This window comes from Taurulus bubalis (genome assembly GCF_910589615.1).
Source record: "Taurulus bubalis genome assembly, chromosome: 2".
Taxonomy (NCBI): domain Eukaryota; kingdom Metazoa; phylum Chordata; class Actinopteri; order Perciformes; family Cottidae; genus Taurulus; species Taurulus bubalis.
In genome coordinates this window covers 18,510,025-18,529,457 of record NC_136590.1, presented here as the reverse complement: position 1 = coordinate 18,529,457, position 19,433 = coordinate 18,510,025, and the positions used below count along the sequence as shown (strand labels likewise).

The 19,433-nt window shown below is 43.3% G+C and overlaps 2 protein-coding genes across 2 annotated transcripts; one reads left to right on the top strand and one right to left on the bottom strand.

Annotated features, from left to right (window-relative positions):
* Positions 1-8,388: 8,388 nt before the first annotated feature.
* Positions 8,389-13,809, bottom strand: narf (nuclear prelamin A recognition factor; the record flags this gene model as incomplete). Its single annotated transcript, XM_079237646.1, has 11 exons — positions 8,389-9,158; positions 9,285-9,442; positions 9,549-9,686; positions 10,013-10,085; positions 10,391-10,520; positions 10,944-11,062; positions 11,924-12,058; positions 12,827-12,959; positions 13,074-13,202; positions 13,566-13,631; positions 13,753-13,809. The coding sequence occupies 11 exons, from the start codon at positions 13,807-13,809 to the stop codon at positions 8,917-8,919; spliced, it is 1,380 nt and encodes a 459-aa protein (XP_079093772.1). The 3' UTR covers positions 8,389-8,916.
* A 1,393-nt stretch (positions 13,810-15,202) lies between these two features.
* cybc1 (cytochrome b-245 chaperone 1) lies at positions 15,203-18,544 on the top strand. The gene is made up of 6 exons (XM_079237221.1): positions 15,203-15,314; positions 16,312-16,399; positions 16,528-16,569; positions 16,718-16,888; positions 17,044-17,188; positions 18,375-18,544. The coding sequence occupies exons 2-6, from the start codon at positions 16,312-16,314 to the stop codon at positions 18,541-18,543; spliced, it is 615 nt and encodes a 204-aa protein (XP_079093347.1). The 5' UTR covers positions 15,203-15,314; the 3' UTR covers position 18,544.
* Positions 18,545-19,433: the final 889 nt, after the last annotated feature.

Below are 19,433 nucleotides of genomic sequence, written 5' to 3'. Positions count from 1 at the left end.
TCTCTCCCTTCTGGCTTTCGAAACCGAGAAATAGTGAAGCTCACTGTTTTTGCGTTTTCCTGGTATTGTGTTAATCGGCTTCACGTGACTGCTTCTGCTCCGAGCTTTGGACAGTCAGCGGGACTGAGAGCAAAAGCCAAGGTGAACAACGTTTATCTTTCCTGGGCTGCGTGTTCCCAGTGAGCTAACTGGTACTAGTATGGTTAACTACATGTAGCTAACTGGCACTAATGGTTAACTACATGTAACTAACTAGTACTAATAGTTAACTACATGCACCAGTTTCTTTATTTCACAAATATGCACGTTATCAGATAGTTGCGACGTTAAAGTAAGAACAGACTGTATTCAAGGCTGCACCTTGTGTGTCACACTCACAGCGGTCCGTAGAACAACGACTACTCAGCGCGGAACGTTTGTACACCGGATACTTTATACATTTTTATACATTAATCGTCTCTTTTCCTCCCCGGGAACTATCATTGGCTGACAGTTTGCATTGCCGAAAAACATTTTTTTTTTCTAGATTTGTGTGTGAATTAATTTGTCATGTGATAATCCAGCCTATTTGACAAAACCTGGTGTTTCAGCCTACTCTTGAAAAGTTGTCACCTATCAGAGCATCAAGACAAGAAATCAGAATGGTGCAATAATAATAAATATATCGTGAATGCCATTTTGAGAAGGATTTTCTTCCACAATACAGAAGCAGTGGTGTTACACAAAAAGTATTAGTACTTAAACACTCTTCAAAACAAACAAAAGAAAATAAAAAAGTTTAGATTTAATGTACATATCGATTAAGACACATTCATTTGAAAGTTCAAAGGAAATCAATAGGAACCACATACAACAAGCATACTGCAAAAGTCAACAGAACAAGGCCACATTTTAAATTCAACACATGGTACAACAAAAATGCTTGCTCTGCAAATTTTGTATCCACGAAAACCCCGTTCACACGTGTCGGCACCTGTACACCCCACGCCGGCCAGGATGTGGGTAGCTCAATCGCTTTTCTGCAAACAAAATACAAATTTGGGCTTGAAAAGGAAACGGCAAGCAGCAGAGCAGCAGGACGTGAGACACCTTCCCTCGAGCTGAGCACGTCAGGCGAGCTGCTGACGCAAATGAGATCTCAATCATCTGTTACACAACATCTTTGCTCAATGCATCTACCACACAGTCGCAAATGAGTCGTCATCTCTTATCATCATCATGATCATGACCACCATCATCGATTCTCAGCATTACAGGATGCCTCTGAAGTTGACAGATGTGATTAAATACGGATCATGTTGGACTACCCGCTGAGGACAGACGTGCGGAGGCCTGTTGGGTCTGGGTGGTTTTGCAGCTCTGGCTGGTCTGAAGGTCCTCTTGAACTGTAGAAGCACAAGAAACCACATTCATTGGAGTATTGTCTTTGCACAAATGAGATGGATTGAGCGCGAGGGAAAGGTCCATCCGCTTCCGGTAGTGTACCCACTCGTTTGCACTTTACAATCAGCACTGCGATGCAGAGGCCCACTACGACGGAGAAGGCCGCCACGCTCAAGGCGATTAGGATGCAGTCCAAGACGTGGTGCCTGCATTGCTCATGGGGGTCTCTCTCTGCAAGGGTGGAAGGGGCAGGAGAAGAAGGTTCAGGCACAAAAGGCCGTTTTATTTGAACGTATGTTTTAACTCAATAGACTGGGACTTCTCACCTCTGACAATTATGACGGTGCCGGGGCTGGACGGGGTCTCGCGTGAAGACGCCTCCACGTTGAAGAACTCCCATCTGCAGAAATACAGGTTTGTGTCCCCCAATCCGAGCAGAGACAGCTGCAAGGTGAACGCGTGGGCCTGCCCGATCCGCTGGTGCGGGGCGACGTGGATCCGGCCTGCAAACTCGGAGGCTGACGAATTCTTGGTCACCAATCCGCCACCCAAGGCCAGGAACAAGATCTTACTTTCAGTGGGAAAGTGCCTGTGCAGGGACAAGCCCATCGGGTCAGGCCGCGACGTGGAGCAGGTGATCTCGGCGGAGGAGTTGACTCTCGTCAGAGAGATGGACGTGGGATCCTGGGAAACTGTCAGGCAGAGATTGGATTGTTACTGACCGCCTCACCTGAAGTCCCCATTTATGAAGAAAAAAAAACGCAAGCAGGTCATGGTATCAGGGAAAACATGAAAGAAGTCACTTGAGATGATCAATTTGTGAAGCAAAGCTATATTATAGATGGTTTCAGACAGTGGAAAGGTACTAAGTCCATGTACAGCTTTGAGGTTGAACTTTGTTCCATGTCATGCCACTCTACCTCATTTGAGAGGGAAAAGCCCGTACTATTTAGCTGCTGGTTACTCTTCAGGTTGATATTTCACAAACAAAATACCCCAGAATGAGCTGACAACATGCAATGCTTTGTTAAAGATACGTTGAGGTTGGGTACCCGTCGTGCCCAACCTTTTTTGGCTCGCAAAACAGTGTCTAGTTTCTTCTTTTTTTCTACATTTCAGATGGATATGCAATACCTCATACATGGTTTCCGTTTAATGAATTGTTCCAGGCCCAAGTAGACTTAATTATTCGATGTTTCACAAAAACCTAATATTAAAGAAAAGTTACAAATTTGCTTGCAGCAGAAACATATATCCTGTCACTGCCCCTCAGATTCATGTTGTGGCCCACTGGAGGCGCCCAACACCAAGGTGGGAACCTCGAGACGAAGCTACTTACAGTAAGAGTATATATAAAGTAGCAAAAAACAACTTCCCTGTGACCTGGTACAAAATACAAAATACTTTTATATATATAATATTGCAGAAATAGTACTCTTGATACCTGAAGTACATTTTGCTGAAAAATACTTTTAATTAAGTAGAATGATGAACGAAGGACTTTTACTTGTAATTTATTTGGTACCAAGTGCTGAAGCCGCTGCTTTCAGACATTGTAGAAACAGGATGAGGCTGCAAACAAACAGGAAAAGATGACTCCTTTCAAGACATCTTCATCGCTTTAAAACCAGAAAAACGCACATCCATCCTTTCTTCTTTCACACACACACTCACCTGTCGAGGTGCTGAGCATGACCCCAGCAGGCACGCAGAGTAATCCTAACACGCAGCACCACCAGTGGGCCTTCATCTCGCCAGCTGGGCTGCAGGCCGTCTACCGATGACTCGACCCGAGACGCAGCCGCCTGACTGACAAAGGAAATATGACACCGACTCGTCACTTGGTGCTCATCAAAGAGAGAGAGAGTGTGTGTGTGTGTGTGTGTGTGTGTGTGTGTGTGTGTGTGTGTGTGTGTGTGTGTGTGTGTGTGTGTGTGTGTGTGTGAGAGAGCCACATCAACTCAAAGCCGTGGAAGCACATGCAGACACATCTTTTTTTCATTATTTATTTATTTCATCACCCACAGCTGAGGCTGAGTTAAACTACATAATCTACACACACAGTATGTCCAGCATGTCAGTCACTATAATTACAAGTTTACACGTTTGATTCCCACTCTACTTGTTTTTAATGGACAATGAATCAAGCCTTTGTTTTATGAATTTCTATAAAATTGTACACAGATTTGTGTCTTTATTCCGCAAACAAAGAAATATGTTTTGAGAGCAAATTTCTGGTTTGTAACAACATTTCTGCCTACAATTAAAAAACCTTTGCTCTCAAAAAAAAATCTTTGCTCTCAAAATGAAAATCTTTGCTCTCAAAAAAAAAACCTTTGCTCTCAAAAAAAAACCTGCACGCTCAAAAAAAAACTTGCCAGCTTAATCCCAAAAATTACGAGTTGAGTTTTGGACGTAGGGGGCGGGGCATAAACTGCTGAATGAGGCAGGAGTTCCTATTGGTGGGCTCGACTGGGCTCTTGGTACACACACACACAAAGCCTAGTTTATGGTTCTCCGTCACGTCGACGGCGTTCCTACGCCGTCGACGTGACGCCGTCGTTGAGCATTCGAAGTTCTGCGTCGAGGGACGGTGTTGCTCTGCAATTAACCGCCATGCCGCCAGGGGTGTGTGCCTGTGTGGCTGTGTGGCTTCAGGGGTTATAGCCGAATTCCGGTCACAGTAAACAATGGCAACCAAGTTGGAGCGGCTGCATTAAAGTTGGAGCTCATCAATATTGAAGAGCAAATGCTTATATTGCAAATGTTGAAGCGCAGGCGACAGAGAAGACGTTTGCGGAGGTGGTCTGTACGACCACTAAACCGGTCGAGGCTGGGAAAAAGCAACTGCTGCGTGGGGTCTGCGTCGACGGCGTAGGTACGGCGTAGGTACGCCGTCGACCTGACGGAGAACCATAAACTAGGCTTTAATGGGACTGGAGGTTACGTGAGGAGGACACGGAGGTAAGTTGACATTATATAGCTCTGTTCGTCAACATTATTTTAAATGTAGCAGCACTTATCTTTGTTTTCATGTTGTTAATGTCGTGGAGTCTCTTTCTAGTTAATTGCTTAATTTGTTTCTATACTGTCTTAAAAACCTGAGAGCCCTGTTACATGCAGGCAGAACGTGGGGCTTCATGTCAACACAGCAGCTCCATGTCGCTCTTTAAAGAAAGAGACTCCACGACATTAACAACATGAAAACAAAGAGAAGTGCTGCTACATTTAAAATAATATTGACAAACAGAGCAAGTGTCCTCCTCACGTAACCTCCAGTCCCATTAGTGTGTGTGTACCAAGAGCCCAGTCGAACCCACCAATAGGAACTCCTGCCTCATTCAGCAGCGTATGCCCCGCCCCCTACGTCCAAAACTCAACTCATAACTTTTAGGATTGAGCTGGCAAGTTTTTTTTTTTGAGCGAGCAGGGGGAGTTTTTTGAGAGCAAAGGTTTTTATTTTGAGAGCAAAGGTTTTTATTTTGAGAGCAAAGATTTTTTAATTGTAGGCAGAAATTCTAGTTACAAACCAGAAATTTGCTCTCAAAACCAGAAATTTGCTCTCAAAACATGTTTCTTTGTTTATGGAATAAAGACACAAATCTAACTTCATACACTTGCGAGTGGCACCTGAAAAGAGCGGTTTGGTTCTCCTGATTTTTAATCCCTAGTTTTTAGTCAAGCTCCCTAAACACAATGGGGACTTGCATTCCCACAATGCAAGTCGCCAGCATCTTTTATTAGACTGATGAATGCCCAATGTTTGACAAAGCTTTGTCATGTTTGACCATGACAAAGCTTGTAACGCACGCTTTCCATAATAAATTTTTTTGTAGTCCCAAGCTGATGACATCATTGAGCGTTAATTCCCTCAAATTAAAATTACAAACACAGTACAAATACACACGGGACTCTTTTAATCAGATCTTTATATTTACATCTGTACCAAGGATTCAGGAAAAAAAAACATGACACACACATCAGACTGAGGCAGTCAGCGAGTCTTCGCTTCCCTGAGCAGCGTTCATGTCACTGCGGTCTCCATGAGTGTTTTCCTTCTTGATAGCGTTCATTATTGTTCTGCCTCTGTCAGTTCTGAACAGGAAGTACAAGATGCCCAACGCAATGACGGGGATGAAAATACACAATAAGAAGATGGCCGACTCAAGCTTGGTTGATGGCTTCGCTCCAACTGGTTCTGTATGAAATAGAGAATAAGAATGATAAGGCACACAAACATTAATTCCCATAATGCATTCAAGACTTCAAGACTCTGGAAGCTACTCACCATCACGCCGGATAACTTGTACTTTGATAGATGAGCTAGCACGACCACTGAATCCCATTATGCTAACGATGTAACGCTTCTCTTCCACAACATTTGAGATGGTCAACGACACATATGTCAGATTATCCCATTCGCAGTCAAATTTCGTCGATTTGCGACAGGTTATGTTCTTGAGTCGGCCTTCACGCCACACGTACTTTGACCCAATAAAGTTCCCATCTGTAGAACGTATAGAGCAGTTTAGTGCCACTGTTTCTCCAGCTGTAACTGCCACTGTTGTGTTGCACTCCATTGACACTGCTGGGTGACAAAAAAAACCCCAATACATTTACATTTTTGTTATTGTTTGCAATATACAGTACACCTTTTTGGTACAAGCAATGTCAATACTTGTACCTGCTGAGGCCCTGCTTTGTAGAAAAGTAGCAGCAAAGAGCAGACTCAACCACAGGCTGGACATACTGCAAGCGTCACTGTTTTCATAAAGAGAGAGAGTAAAAAATAAAGATATTAAAAACGGAGGGCCTCTGTTCTGTTCTGCCTCACTTGGTAGGCCTGAACAAGGCTCACCATCAACACACTGTTGAGGATTGGGAACACGGACCGGTAAAACAACCTGGACGGGTTGGTGCATGTTAATCTGTTTAATCTTGATTAACCTAAACTCAAATGAGTTAACCTTGTACCTTTCTGATCAAAGGGATTAAGGGAATACTTCCACATTTTTGGGACGTCAGGTAAGACAATTTTACCCAACAGGGCGATTGACTGCAGAGCAGTTTGGAAGAGGTCCGACTGAACTACCTTTTAGTTTCTGCATTTCCTTGTCACTGTTGGGTAACTCTTTCAATGAGGTCCAAATTTGTACTGAAATAAGAATATCCACTGACCGATGCTGCTTTAATGGGAGACGCCATAGGTGACATGGGAAAAAATTTTGACGAGCATTAAACCTCCCCAGTTTATTTATTTAACAGGGACGGTGCACATTAATACAAATGTTCAGTTTCCACTTCAGTGTAAATGTACCAGTTAGAGATTTCTTTTTCATCTGCAGGTTTTTACAAATGAAGTGGCTTAACATCTTTATAATGTTGACAATATGGTACAACACTGTACAGCACAACGCCACACCAAACAATAAAATGCTGGAAGTTTAATATCTGGCAGGAGTGGGAGCTTTTGGCTCACGCTTGTAGTGTCCATTTGATTAAGTAAATTATGTTTTGTATGACACGTTTTCTGAAATGTAATATTTCATTTTGAGGTTTTACCTTATCAAATATGTGCTAATGTGCACGTTTCCAGAATAGAAATCTGAATGTTGGATGAAGCCAGGTTCTAATTTTGTTGACATATTAGATTCAAAGGGTTTTACAGAGGGACTTATGTACATCTCTTTTTTATCACTACAACCAGAAAATACTGTCAACAGCCATAAAACAAAAATAATACATTTTTGACATTTTCTATGAAAACAATTTTCTATAAATTAGGCTATGAATGATGTATACACTGGAACACTTGTTTGGAAGTGCTACTAACTAATTAGTAAATACAGTAAAACAAGTATTGTGTTGTATTAGAAATGTTCTTTTAATAAGAAAATAAGCAAGTATTACTATTGCGCAACAATTAGCAGGTGAACTGTGTGTGTCGACCCTGAAACTAGAGATTCGCACACCGCAGACTCGACAAGGAGTCTGTTTCTAGGAATAACAGCCCGCTCTAATCCCAGCCGTCACGTCTTCTATTTGAACTTTTACGCATTGTTGTGTTGCTGTACTTTTACTCTTGTAAAAACACCTTCTGCAAACTGCATATTAACCAATTTGGATCGATAACTTGTTTACTCTCATAAAACCAAGCGAGAAACTTACCTCAAAGAGTGCTTCTTTCTGACGTGAGCGTCAGGAAAAGATTCTGGAAAAGAAAAAAGAATAAAAAAAAACAAACTGGCATACACACCCGTTTTCTCGCTTAAAAAAAAGTGACAAACCAAAACTGGTCTGTCTCCACACCTCATCTTTGTTGGCCGCCCGCCAATCCACACAGCAACAACAAGACTATGAGTCTGCAACTATTCCACAACACGACAAACCGAATGGCAAATTTGTTCGTGAGCTCTGAAAGTTTTGGTGAAACTTTGAACAACATGTAGTTGGCGCAGACGCCTGGAAGGCCAAATACCCCAAAAATACTCAGAAAAGAGGAAAGCAGCGAAGTGCTTGCAGGCCGCATGAGAAACTGGAGCCGGCATGTTTGGCAATTTTTAATCATTAAGAATTGGATTATAAAAAGTGTTAATTCAATTAGATTTTTTGATCAATGAATCAAGTGATTGTTTCAGCACCTTTGGTTACATCTGCTAAAGTTTTGAGGTATACAAATACAATGAAAATTAACAACATTCAGCATGAAAAACTGTGTGCGTTTTCTTTTTGTGAATTACCAGCAGCACAAATGTCAAAAACACGGAAAGGTTTTCACTCTGCGGGAGGCAGAGGCTGTTCAGTGAACAATGACGTCATCCACACTTCGTTTGTCAGAATATTTTAGTGCTTAACATGTCACACGTGAGCTTGAAGAACAAAAAACAAAACTAGACTGCAGAATGGGAATAAAGAGACAATACAAATTAATCGATCTTGTACCCGTTTTTAAAAAAAAAAAAAAAAAAAAAAAGGAACAAAGAATGATGCTTCACTGGGCTGGTGGCGACACGTACACAAACACTCGCTGTCAGGCTGTTGAGTGTCAACTTTAACACAAAGTAACACAACACGTTTCATATTGGGCGGATTACATCTGGAACTCGCATTAATGAGCACTCAGCATCAGCAGGTTCAGTTCATCAAGTGTACGTCTCCCCCGTGGCTTATTGCTCTGTGGATTGAAACGTAGTTTTCCTCGTTTCCCAGAGCAGCCGGCAGATTAGGTGACTTTTTTTGTAAGCCTACATCCTGCTCTAGTCTGCTGAAAAATGTGTGTGTTTTTTTTTCTGGACTTGGGTGGGCTCAGGTTTGGCAAAGGAGATCCACCAATGTCAAATGCCCCCTTGTGGCATCACGGAAGACATGCGCCCATTGAGACTCACTGGTCCGAAGTGTAGCCCTTCGGCTCGTCCGTCATGGTGCCGGCACGACCGCTGCAATGGTCCAAGCAGAATCGGACTCAACCAGAGGCGACGCTCGTTCAACTGCCGTTCGGTCTCGCCGTCAAAAACTCCCCTCGCCCCGTCCTCCTCACCACTGCATGTGTGGGGGCTGTGTGTGGCTCTGACTTCTGTACTGTGTGTGCAGGAGCGCGCCGGCCTGCGGGGAGTCCTGGCCCTGCAGCCAGTCTTGATAGAGGGTGTGCAGGGCTGGGTTGACCTCCGGCAGACGGACTGGCAGGCTGCTGTAGGCCTCCTCCATCTGCTGGACGAGGTCTTTATCCGCCCGGCCGCCCGCGTCGATCTCTGCCTGGCCGCGGCCGCTTAAGCACCCTGCAGCGTGGGAGACACAAGACGGGCTTAGAACAGCAGATCAGAGGTGAAAGGTAGGATTTCAAATCACGGTTCTCTCACTTTAAAGCTATTTTTTAAAATCATGACAATAGTTGTGCGTATTACCTCCTGGGCAGGACAGCACCTCCACCAGCTGGTAGGGCACGCGTCCCTTTCTCATTCGGTGGACCAGGGTCTGAATGTTCCTGAAGCCGTAGACGGCGGCAAACTGCAGCAGAGTTTCCCCATCCCGCTCTAGGGTCACTTCCTGGAAGTCCCGATTCCTGCAAAAACCGACGCGGAGGAGAGTTTTGAGACGGAAAAAAAATCACAGTCGGTGTCCCAGCTCAAAACGATGATACAAGTTCTCAGAACAGGCGCCTCTCTCACTTGAGGGTCTTGTACGTGACCTCGTGGACGTCCAGACCGAAGAGCTCCTTGGCGGCGCGTTTGAAGACGTGTTCCAGGAAGCCCTCGGACCCTCGGCCCTCGTGCCTCACCAGCGCCGCGTCTCCGGCCTCTCCCAGCCTGCAGTGACGATACAGCCCACTCAGACAACCACCCACTAAGCTGCACTGCGCTACCTGGACAGTAGCACAGTACCGTACAGCACTGGTATACAGCAACAGTTGGTCCTTGTGAAAGTATACAAAGTAATAGTTCAGTAGATAAAACCAGAATCAAATATATTGAATGTTTAAAGGAGGGTGATATCAATATAATAAATAACTACGCTACTTAGAATGTCGTTTTTCTGTTATTTTATCAGACTTGCTTACTGTTGACTTCAATACGTTAAATTGTTTTCTCACCCAAGACAACTGATAGGATGACTGATAGCCCCAACTACTCACACATGATCCAGTGTAACAGAGTCCAGCTCCTCCACTGAAACCTTCCTCTGCTCCATCAGGTAATAGATCTCACCTAAAATGTAGAACAAATACAAATAAAAATCACTGTTATTGTATGTTGCAGTGTGAGGAGCAGAACAATTTAAATTCTCGATGACGTCTAGGGACATGATGATGATATGCGTTTGACGATAACCCTCGACTGAGATGGAATATAATCTTGCCCCTGTATTTATGCCACTGGGGGTTTCAGCGACACACAATAACAGACAATAACAGCTGGAACCGACACAATCTTGGGGGCAAAAAAAACCTCATAATCGTTTGCAAATGTTGTTTGGCTCAAGGCTGCGGCGTGCGAGATAAAGAGGACTGAACCTGAGGTGAGGACACAGTCCACGTCTCTGGCCTCCAGCAGGCCGTTGTAAAACTCCTCTCTGACGGCCTCCAGCTTCTTATCAAAGCAGGGAGCCACCAGCACGTGGTAGACGTTCCCCGGAGTCAGCTTCTGTTCCGAGACAAGGAAGAAAGAAAAAGCAACATAATAAGGAAGTTGTTTTTTGTGTGTGTATGAAGCAAATGCACAACATTTTTATAGGATCAGAGTGGTTTAATATTGATTTCACTGATCGGCATGAAAAACATCCGTCTCACCGGATTATCAGTAAAGTTACACCGTGACGGCAAACTAGACATAACATCTCCAAGTCTCCAAGTGAGGGTAGGGAAAGCTATGAAGGGATATTAAACTCAGATTACGGTTCTGCACACTAAAGTTGCTTTGAGGCTGCTGAGTCTCAATCACAGATTTACCAGCTCACCGTTCTGCAATTGGTCCCAACCTTGTTTTCCGAATCCGTTACCTCCAGCTGTCACTGGTACAGCTGTTGGTGTTGCCGACAATTGTACCACAACAAACTAAACTGCTCACCTTCTGTTTGGAGAAGTAGTCTTTGACCAGGCAGCCCATGATCTGCTGAGGAGACCTGGCTGTGCAGATGTGAGGGGTGACCAGACTGCCCAGCACACGCTCCGAATAGCGGATCCACCCTGGAAACATAAACACACATTGTTACAGAAAACACGGACCCTCTGCAATACCCCTCTCCCCCCATTTCTGGTAGGTAAGCATTCCAAAAGACAACAGTCAAAATTGATGTACAGGCAGTAACACTCTCTGTAGTGTACATATGGTGTGAAACCAAAAAACAACAACTCAGGACTAATATTTGATTCCATATTGTTAATATAATAACTGGGTGAACATGACTGGTTTCCACTATAATTACAATTAGTCATCTTTAGTCAGCATTAGTAATCTACAGAAAATGAATAGAAAACTATTTTGTTAATTGATTATTTGTCAAGTCATTCATTAAGCAAAACCAATAACCAATGTACTGCCTCTCTTTGTTTTACATCATTACAAATGTAATATAATTATGGATTTTTGCAAAATGAGACATTTTAAAGATGTTATGTGCTTTTGTTCTTTTCTTCTTTGTTTTCTGCATTATTAATAAATTAGCAAAAAAAAAAAAAAGAGGAAAATATTCATTGATAATGAAAATAGTCATCCCTAAAATAATGGTAGAGTCCTGTAAAATGAATTAGTTAATTCCCATAAATATTTCTAATGATGCCACGTCCCTTATCTGGACAACTTGACCAGTGAAACCCCCACAAACTGAATGAATGGAAGTTGATATAAATGTGTTCCTATCGATGATGAAGGGAGTGGTGAAAGAAGAGCGTTCTATCTTTCCCCACCAGCACACCACTGCTATCTCTACTTCTAATCAATAAGCTCTGCCCCATTCAACACTGACGTGCAAAAAAACAGCCAGTTCAGTTGGAGAATAAGACAGAGGAGTGCAGATGAGGGTGGGGAGGAGAGAAGGGGAGTTTTACCCGGGCAGGAGGATGTGAACATGGGCAAGGCCTGGGAGTCGTGGTGCCTCCTGCGAAACCGCTGAATAAACTCCTTCTGGCTCTCCAAGATGCTGAAGCCTGCTGCCAGAGTAGTGTCGAACACATACTGCACTCCTGCAGAGAAAAGACAGCGATGCGTTAATTTCACTTGATATGGACGGAAAAACTGTAACATTCATGTACGCACAGCGACCAGATGCACTGCGCTTAGCGTTGGTGGCGAAAACACATGTCCACAGGAGAATAAAAAAAAAGACAAATAAAGTCAAATAGAAATGATTGAGAAAAATAAAAAGGAGACGCGTCAACATATAATTATTAAATACACAAAGATACGTCCCAAAATAAATATACAAAAACATACATAAGATACAAAAATACAGTGGTGTCTACAGGGGTGTTGGAACAGAGCAGAGGCTGTGGCACGGGGAGAGACAGAGGTGGTCGGAGAATGTTGAACATCTATGATAGATACCGATGAGCGGGGGGAAGTTTCTACACACCACCAGTCATAAGGAAATGTCTTTTCACGGCATCGAGAAGCCAAATTTCTTTTTTTTTTCTTCATTTGTATAAATACAAGAAGTGGAATTGTAAATAAAATAAAGCTGTTAAAACAAAAACAAATATAGTTTCCCTTGATGGCATTGCTCTGGCATCCACCACCACCGTAAGGAATCTCTGAGTTATCTTTGATCAAGACTTGTCCTCTAACTCTCATGTAAAACAAATCTCAAGGACCGCCTTTTTTCACCGACGTAACATTTAAAAACAAAACAAAAATCAGGTATATCTTGTCTCAAAGCGATGCAGAAAACTTTAGAAAATAGGTTTAATTTTGTGACACTTAAACAGCGACATATATGAATCCCACTTGCTCACCTAAACTCTTGAGGAAGCCACAGAGCTTGTGGGCGGCCTCGGTGACGTCCAGACCAAACTTGACGGCAAAGAAAGGCAGAGACTGCGGACACACCGACGCCACGAGCACCTTGTGCTTCGACACGTCGCACTTCTGATGGGGGGGGGGCAGAGAAACAAGGGGGACCAACGTAAAGGTCCTGCTCAAAAGTGCAACAGGGGGACGCTCCACAACCTTCCGTTAGGTTTTCAGGAGGCCGCGTTTTACCTTGTTGAGGGCCAGAACCCGCTCCACTTGCTCCAGGCTCTGCTGAGAGATCTTCAGGCTCTCCTCCTCAGACAGACAGCCGTCACAGGACAGACAGGCACTCAGCAGCAACTGGGATCCTTCGTGCACCTTGGGAGGAAATAAGAGAAGTGTTTGAAAAGAGACACATTTTACATATATTTAAAAAAAGGGGCACTTCAGTAATTAAGTTGTGGACATCCATGAAAGAGTCCACGACTCACATGAGATAGATTTAAAAAACAAACAGTCAGCAACAGAGGTCGAGATATATCCAGATCCTCCCCCCCCCCAAACAGGAGTGTTAAAATAACCCGGGGTTAGAAAGCTCCAGGAGAAATGACACAACCGGCTTTGGCGTTTTTAGCAGTAATCCACGTGATTTCTGATCTGCGAAATGGGACGAATCGTCCTTTAGGAAAACGAGACCAATCTGGAATAACTTTTAAAATCGGTGAGTAATCAAGACCTTACCTGCCCGTTGGCTTCATCTCGCTCCGCGTGCGAGTGGGCGCCATCGTCATTCTGTTTCTTGTTGCACTGCGCGTGTGTGGAGGAAGATCAATAAATATTAGCATGATTGAGAGCACGACACAGTTTTTCAAAATTCATCTTGTACAAGTGGAAAGCCAACGCAGAGATACTGATCCAGAATATTCACCTGTTTGGTGCAGTTCTCACACTTCTCCTTGCGCTTTGGTATGTGGACCCCTGACATTTTCCTCGGTAGGTTATCTGCAAATTGATAGACGGACAGCAGTGTTGATCATGTTCTCACAGCATGTGGAAACACTGGCATCATGACTGTCTGCAGCCGGCTGCCTGTGTGACGGCTCCTCAACTCCCCTCCTTCAGACTGTCTACCATCCTATCACAGGCAGCCCTCTTATCACTGAGACAGCAGCTCTGTAATGATGGAGGGGAACTAGTGAAACCTGTCATTACAACGTTTAATGGCTCGCGTTAATTACATACACAGTTGCCAAACAAAAACACTCACAAAAGCCATGACATCATCCAGTGAAATCCCTCACAATATGTCACACTGAGTGCAACATTAAAATGTCTACTCCTGTGGTGAACATGTTATTTCAGCCCCTAGCAGCTAGCCACCCACACACACACACACACACACACACACACACACACACACACACACACACACACACGATAATTTCTGACGCAATGTGTACAGTGAACGCAACTCACGTCACATTTGAGACAACTTTAAACAGTAGCTATTGCGTTACGGGCCTTTTCTCTTCTTTTTTCCCCTTTTTCTTTCTCTCTCGTGGCTAATCATTGAATCGGTGTGTTGAGTGAACAGCGTGACAGCAGGCCCCGAGCTGACACTAAGAGGTCGCATTTTAAAAAGGTAACTCACCGGTGTTTATTCCGCTGCTCTTTCGGACAAAGACGTGGGGGGCGCGGGGAGAAGAAACGCAGAGGACAGTCAGAAGAGCAGCCACTGCTCGAAGAAGACAGCACCAGACGGCAGGTGATACTCGGTACTTTATGGTTTCAAGTCAAGCCGCCTGTGGTCGATGTCACCGACGCTGCTCGCTCGAACCTGTGCGGTTATTTCATAACACAGGTGTTCAAACTAGCGCTTCTAGTATTCAGGCCACTCAGGTCTGTGTACGTCCGACTCCATTGTGCACCCCCGGTGAATCCACTGCACATGCGCACCGGAAGCCTTTGGGTTTTTGCCAAAGTGGATGGCTGGTCGGGGCATTTACAAAGAGGCGCTCTTGACTTTATAATGGTAGACAATTAACATTAGAAAATTAACAGTATCATTAAGTCGAGCGTTAAAGCCTTACAATTGGTCGGGAAGCGTCTGCGCGTGCATGTAGAGACATGGCCAGATTTCAAAGTATGTCCGGAAAGTTGTGCCAAGACATAAAGTACAAAACATACAAAAATAATAATATTTAATTGGGTTATATGTAATCAAAAGGCTTGCGTTGTACACGGGCTACACAGCCAAATCCTTTAAAATAAAAAAAAGCAGTTGAAGCTTTTATTTTGAAGGCGGGGAGAAACCGATCCCGTCCAATCAGCGCAGACGGATCCAGGAAGGAAGTGTCACCCATGCAGGACAGTTACTGCAATAATATGAAAAGAACTTCCTTATAATTCAGTCCATGTGTTTCCTCGTACAAGTGCTCTTTTGCTAAACCTGCGAGACGCACATTTACGGAAAGGAAGAAGAGTTTTAAGGTAAGCGGTAAAAAAATGTCGCAAAGTTGGTTTCTTTGTACAGTTCTGGTCAGACAGTTCTGTGGGGACTGCAGTTCCTTCCTCATATCCAAGCTATCATCTTTCATGTCTTTCATGTCAACAGCTATGTGTCTTTCCAGTGACAATGTGCTGGTTATTACTCTGGATATTCCTCTGAATATACGGTAAAAGGATCAAAGTTGTCCACAACATATCTGGATTATCCAAAGGGACATTGTTTCTAGTCACACAGTGGCTGGATCAACCTGCCTGGGGTTCCAGTCTCTGTGCATCGTATACAATTTTTCCTCGGTCAGAACACTACATGGGCCCAGTTAAAATTGTATTAAACTAATTTAGAAATACACAACACACAAGCTCAAAACTGAAATAATGAAGATCTAATAAAAACTAGATTTAGACACAGTGAGGCTCGATACGACTCACTGGCGATGAAACAGAACCCTCATTAAGGCCCTAAGCATGCCATTTATTGCTAATAAAAAGAAATAAATGGACATGTCCCAGTACACAATACAGTACATTCTGCTGAATGGTAGCTCACTGGTACACTTACACGGAACAGAGTCATTTGTGGTGTAATAGGAACACATCCTACTAACGATGGACAAGCGGGGCCTAGCTTGGTACAAAATTAAAGAAAACATGTTTTTGTCAGAATATAGAAAGTCCAAACAAAACACACAGCCAAAATACATCTTATCCAGTAAAATGGATGCATTTTTACTTTTGATTTTCATGGTATTTTGAAAATAAACCCACCCAATCCAATGTCTAGAAATGCCTCTTTAATGCATAAAATCCTATGCTTGTGCTCTTATATAACATTCAAAAAGGGTGCGGTGAAAAAAGCTTATTGAAATAGCACAAATATCAACCTGGAGTAGACTTTTTGTGATTTGGGTGAATGGGCCCTTTTAAGGTCGGGGTTATTATTTTAATAAGACATAGGCTTAATATTCCTGCCTCTGTTCAGATGGGATACATGACAGTAGAGGCGCACAGCGGCACCCTCCTGCACCTGAAGAGATCTCCGGGCATTCGTTCCTGGTCTCTTCTTGTCGGTAAGTGTGTGTGCGTGTGTGTGTGCGTGCAAATGTTCATACGGTGTACACAATTGAATATAAAACAAACATCTCCTCTGTCCTCTCTGTGCATTGTCTCTAATAATCCGCCTCTCGTTGTAATTCAGGTGTAGCGTCTGTTGGGTTGGCAGCTGCGTACTACAGCTCAGGTATACAAACTGAATTTACGTTCTTCTGTTAATCAATTTGCTCAACGTTGATTTGCATAACCTTCAGCACCTGCTCGCTGCAAACTCACGCCGCTTTCCGTTATTTTTTCTCTTTTTTCTATTCCTATGGTTCGCGTGGATCCCTCAGACAGCATCCTGTGGAAGCTTTTCTACGTGGCAGGCTGCCTGTTTGTAGCCATGCAGAACATGGAGGAATGGGAGGAGGCTGTGTTTGACAAAACCAAGAACCTGATTGAGCTCAAGACGTTTAGCCTGTACGCTTTAGTCTTGACATTATGGAAGAAGGGCCAAGAGAAAGGTCAGTAGCACCCCAGAGCGAAAGAAATGGTAGTCTCTACAGAAAATGAGAGAAGAATCTTAGATCTTGAGCATCCCCCCCACCCCCCAACCTTCTCTCTCTCTCTACCGCTCTACCTCTCTCTCTCTCTATCTCTCTCTCTCTCTCTCTCTCAGTTGTGTTGGATCTGACACAGCTGTGTGACATCTGCGTCCAGGAAGAGAAGGTTCGTTATTTGGGAAAAGGCTACCTGCTGATGCTGCGGCTGGCTGCCGGCTTCTCCTACCCTCTGACTCAGAGTGCCACACTGGGGGGACGCAAGTAAGTGTCTGCAGCCGACAGCTCTACGACATGAAAGTCAGTTATCCAGCATCACCACAGGCCAGAATGACATCGGCTATAGCCATGCAATGTATTTACATTTTGGTAATTACCTGTTTATGGGCAAGCTTTTGTCGCTAATGCGTACAACACTCGATCATACCCTTGATATCTCGCTGTGGCCATGACACAGTGACCGCTCACTTTATTAAAAGAACATCACTTTATTAAAACATGATGTGATTACTCCTTGAAGACCGTTGTTAATGTGCACTAATTATTGGATGCCTGGTGTAGCGTCCAGAAGAACTTAGTCAAACAACTTCTTTCATTCTCTGAATTTATTTTCTTTGATCACAAGTAGAGTAACAAATGCTGCAATCGCGATAGCAGGGAGTCGTCCAGTCAACACGCAGGTTGACCGTCCAAAAACACCCCGAACATCCGGAAGTTCGGTTCTTTAATACGCGGTTTTCCGTCATGAACCCCTAACATTTCTATTGGCTCTAACATTTCTAAGAGGAGGAGAATCATGTTCTCATCTTTTCTCACAAGGCTGGAACGTGCAACAACCAGTCTGCTTCTCCAATGTCAATATACTGATAAACAGGTGTGAGTGTTGTGGTGCAAAGCGTGGAACCTTGAGGAACAGACAACCAGACTGTTCTCACATAAACTTCTCACAGAAAGTATTTGTTAAACTGACCTTGCACAACCTGAACTCTAATAGACATAAGAATAATGAAATGCAGAATATCTACAGAATATACAATTTATATTATCACTGTGGTGTGGTAAACTGATGTAGAAGGTGCTCGCGTTCTGTTGCATTTCTTCTTCTTTTTTGCTGTCCCCACTGTCGAGGAAAAATACTAGATATATCATTATTATAAATACATATCGTTAACAGTGAGTTAACCTACCCACCTAACTCAGCTGTATGGAGCATTTTAGCCTCTTCAAGCTCATCAGTTTTACTACACACAACAAACCTTCTACACACAAAAAAATATTATATTTTTAACAGTAAATTTCCTGCAGAAGTCATTCTGACTTAATCTGACTGCTATTAATGTCTTTTTATCGTCTGATTATTAAGTTATTATTACTAAAGCCAAGTAATATTATGGAGGAAAATAGAACAAATTGCACAAGATGATGCAGAATATTCCTGTTCTCCATCCAGTGACGTGGAGGCGGTGGCTGCGTTGCTGAAGCGCTTCCTGGGCCTGGAGGAGATGCAGCAATGCAAGCAGCAGCAGGAGGAAGAGGCAGAGTATGGAGAAGAGGAGGAGCAGGAGGAAGATTCTTTGGACAACAGCAGTGATTCAGATGGTGAGGCAGACAAACTCTGATCTGTCTGTGACCTGCAACCCTGCTGCGACTTTGGGTGGATTGATTTAGGGGCATTACGGCTTTGCCACGGCATTACAGAAGGGGCAGTTTAAGCGATACCCTCCCGACACGTTATACTGTTAGCATGTGCATAAAACACCAAGGGTATAGCCTTGCATGCCTCCTTCCTTAGGAGACTATAGTAACATATTTCTTTATTTTCATGTGAACTGGGATTGAAAGATTACCAAATTAAATCGTCTTGCAAATGTTTTTGAAAACAGCCCCAGGAAATATGGAGAGACTTTTTTGTCTTTTATTGTACTTTTAGATGCAGCTCTCTACAAGTGAATATCATGCCTTCGCTCTTTTGATCTAATTACTATTTAGAAATACACTCCAGATTACAGTTTTTCCATGCCTTCCTGATGAACTCTAATATGTGTTTATGTGCAAGTCAATGGAAAGTGCTTTTCCCACCATCTCCTGGACCACCCAGTTGATAATCACCTTTTGGTTTCATGTGTATTCATTCCCTGTCCGCAATCCGGATGAACGCGTGTGCAAACTGTAATCGGGCACGACTGATTCTTGTGGCTCAATGGAGAGTTAATTACATGTGAAACGCTTTAGCCTGTTGTTGTTACTCTGTCTTAACATTGATGTACTTTTTGTGAACCAAAGACTGAATCTCAGGCAAACACTTTGGTGCTTTGGACAAACTTTTTGGGATCATGGCTGTTGATGTCGGTGTGCTGGAAAGAAAATGGAGACTTTTTTTGGGGTTGATTTTATTGTCTATGTTTACTTTGATACATTTGGAGGAATTATATAAAGTTATTTTAATTGTAAACTCAAAGTTTCCTTTTAACATGATTTCCTTTTCTTTGTTATAATCGGTGCAATTAGC

Bases quoted from the DNA above. Each gene is read 5' to 3' on its own strand.
- cybc1 (XM_079237221.1), top strand. From the start codon at position 16,312: ATGGGATACATGACAGTAGAGGCGCACAGCGGCACCCTCCTGCACCTG. The intron at 16,400-16,527 runs GTAAGTGTGTGT...GTTGTAATTCAG, and splicing joins TTCCTGGTCTCTTCTTGTCG to GTGTAGCGTCTGTTGGGTTG. The intron at 16,889-17,043 runs GTCAGTAGCACC...TCTCTCTCTCAG, and splicing joins GAAGAAGGGCCAAGAGAAAG to TTGTGTTGGATCTGACACAG.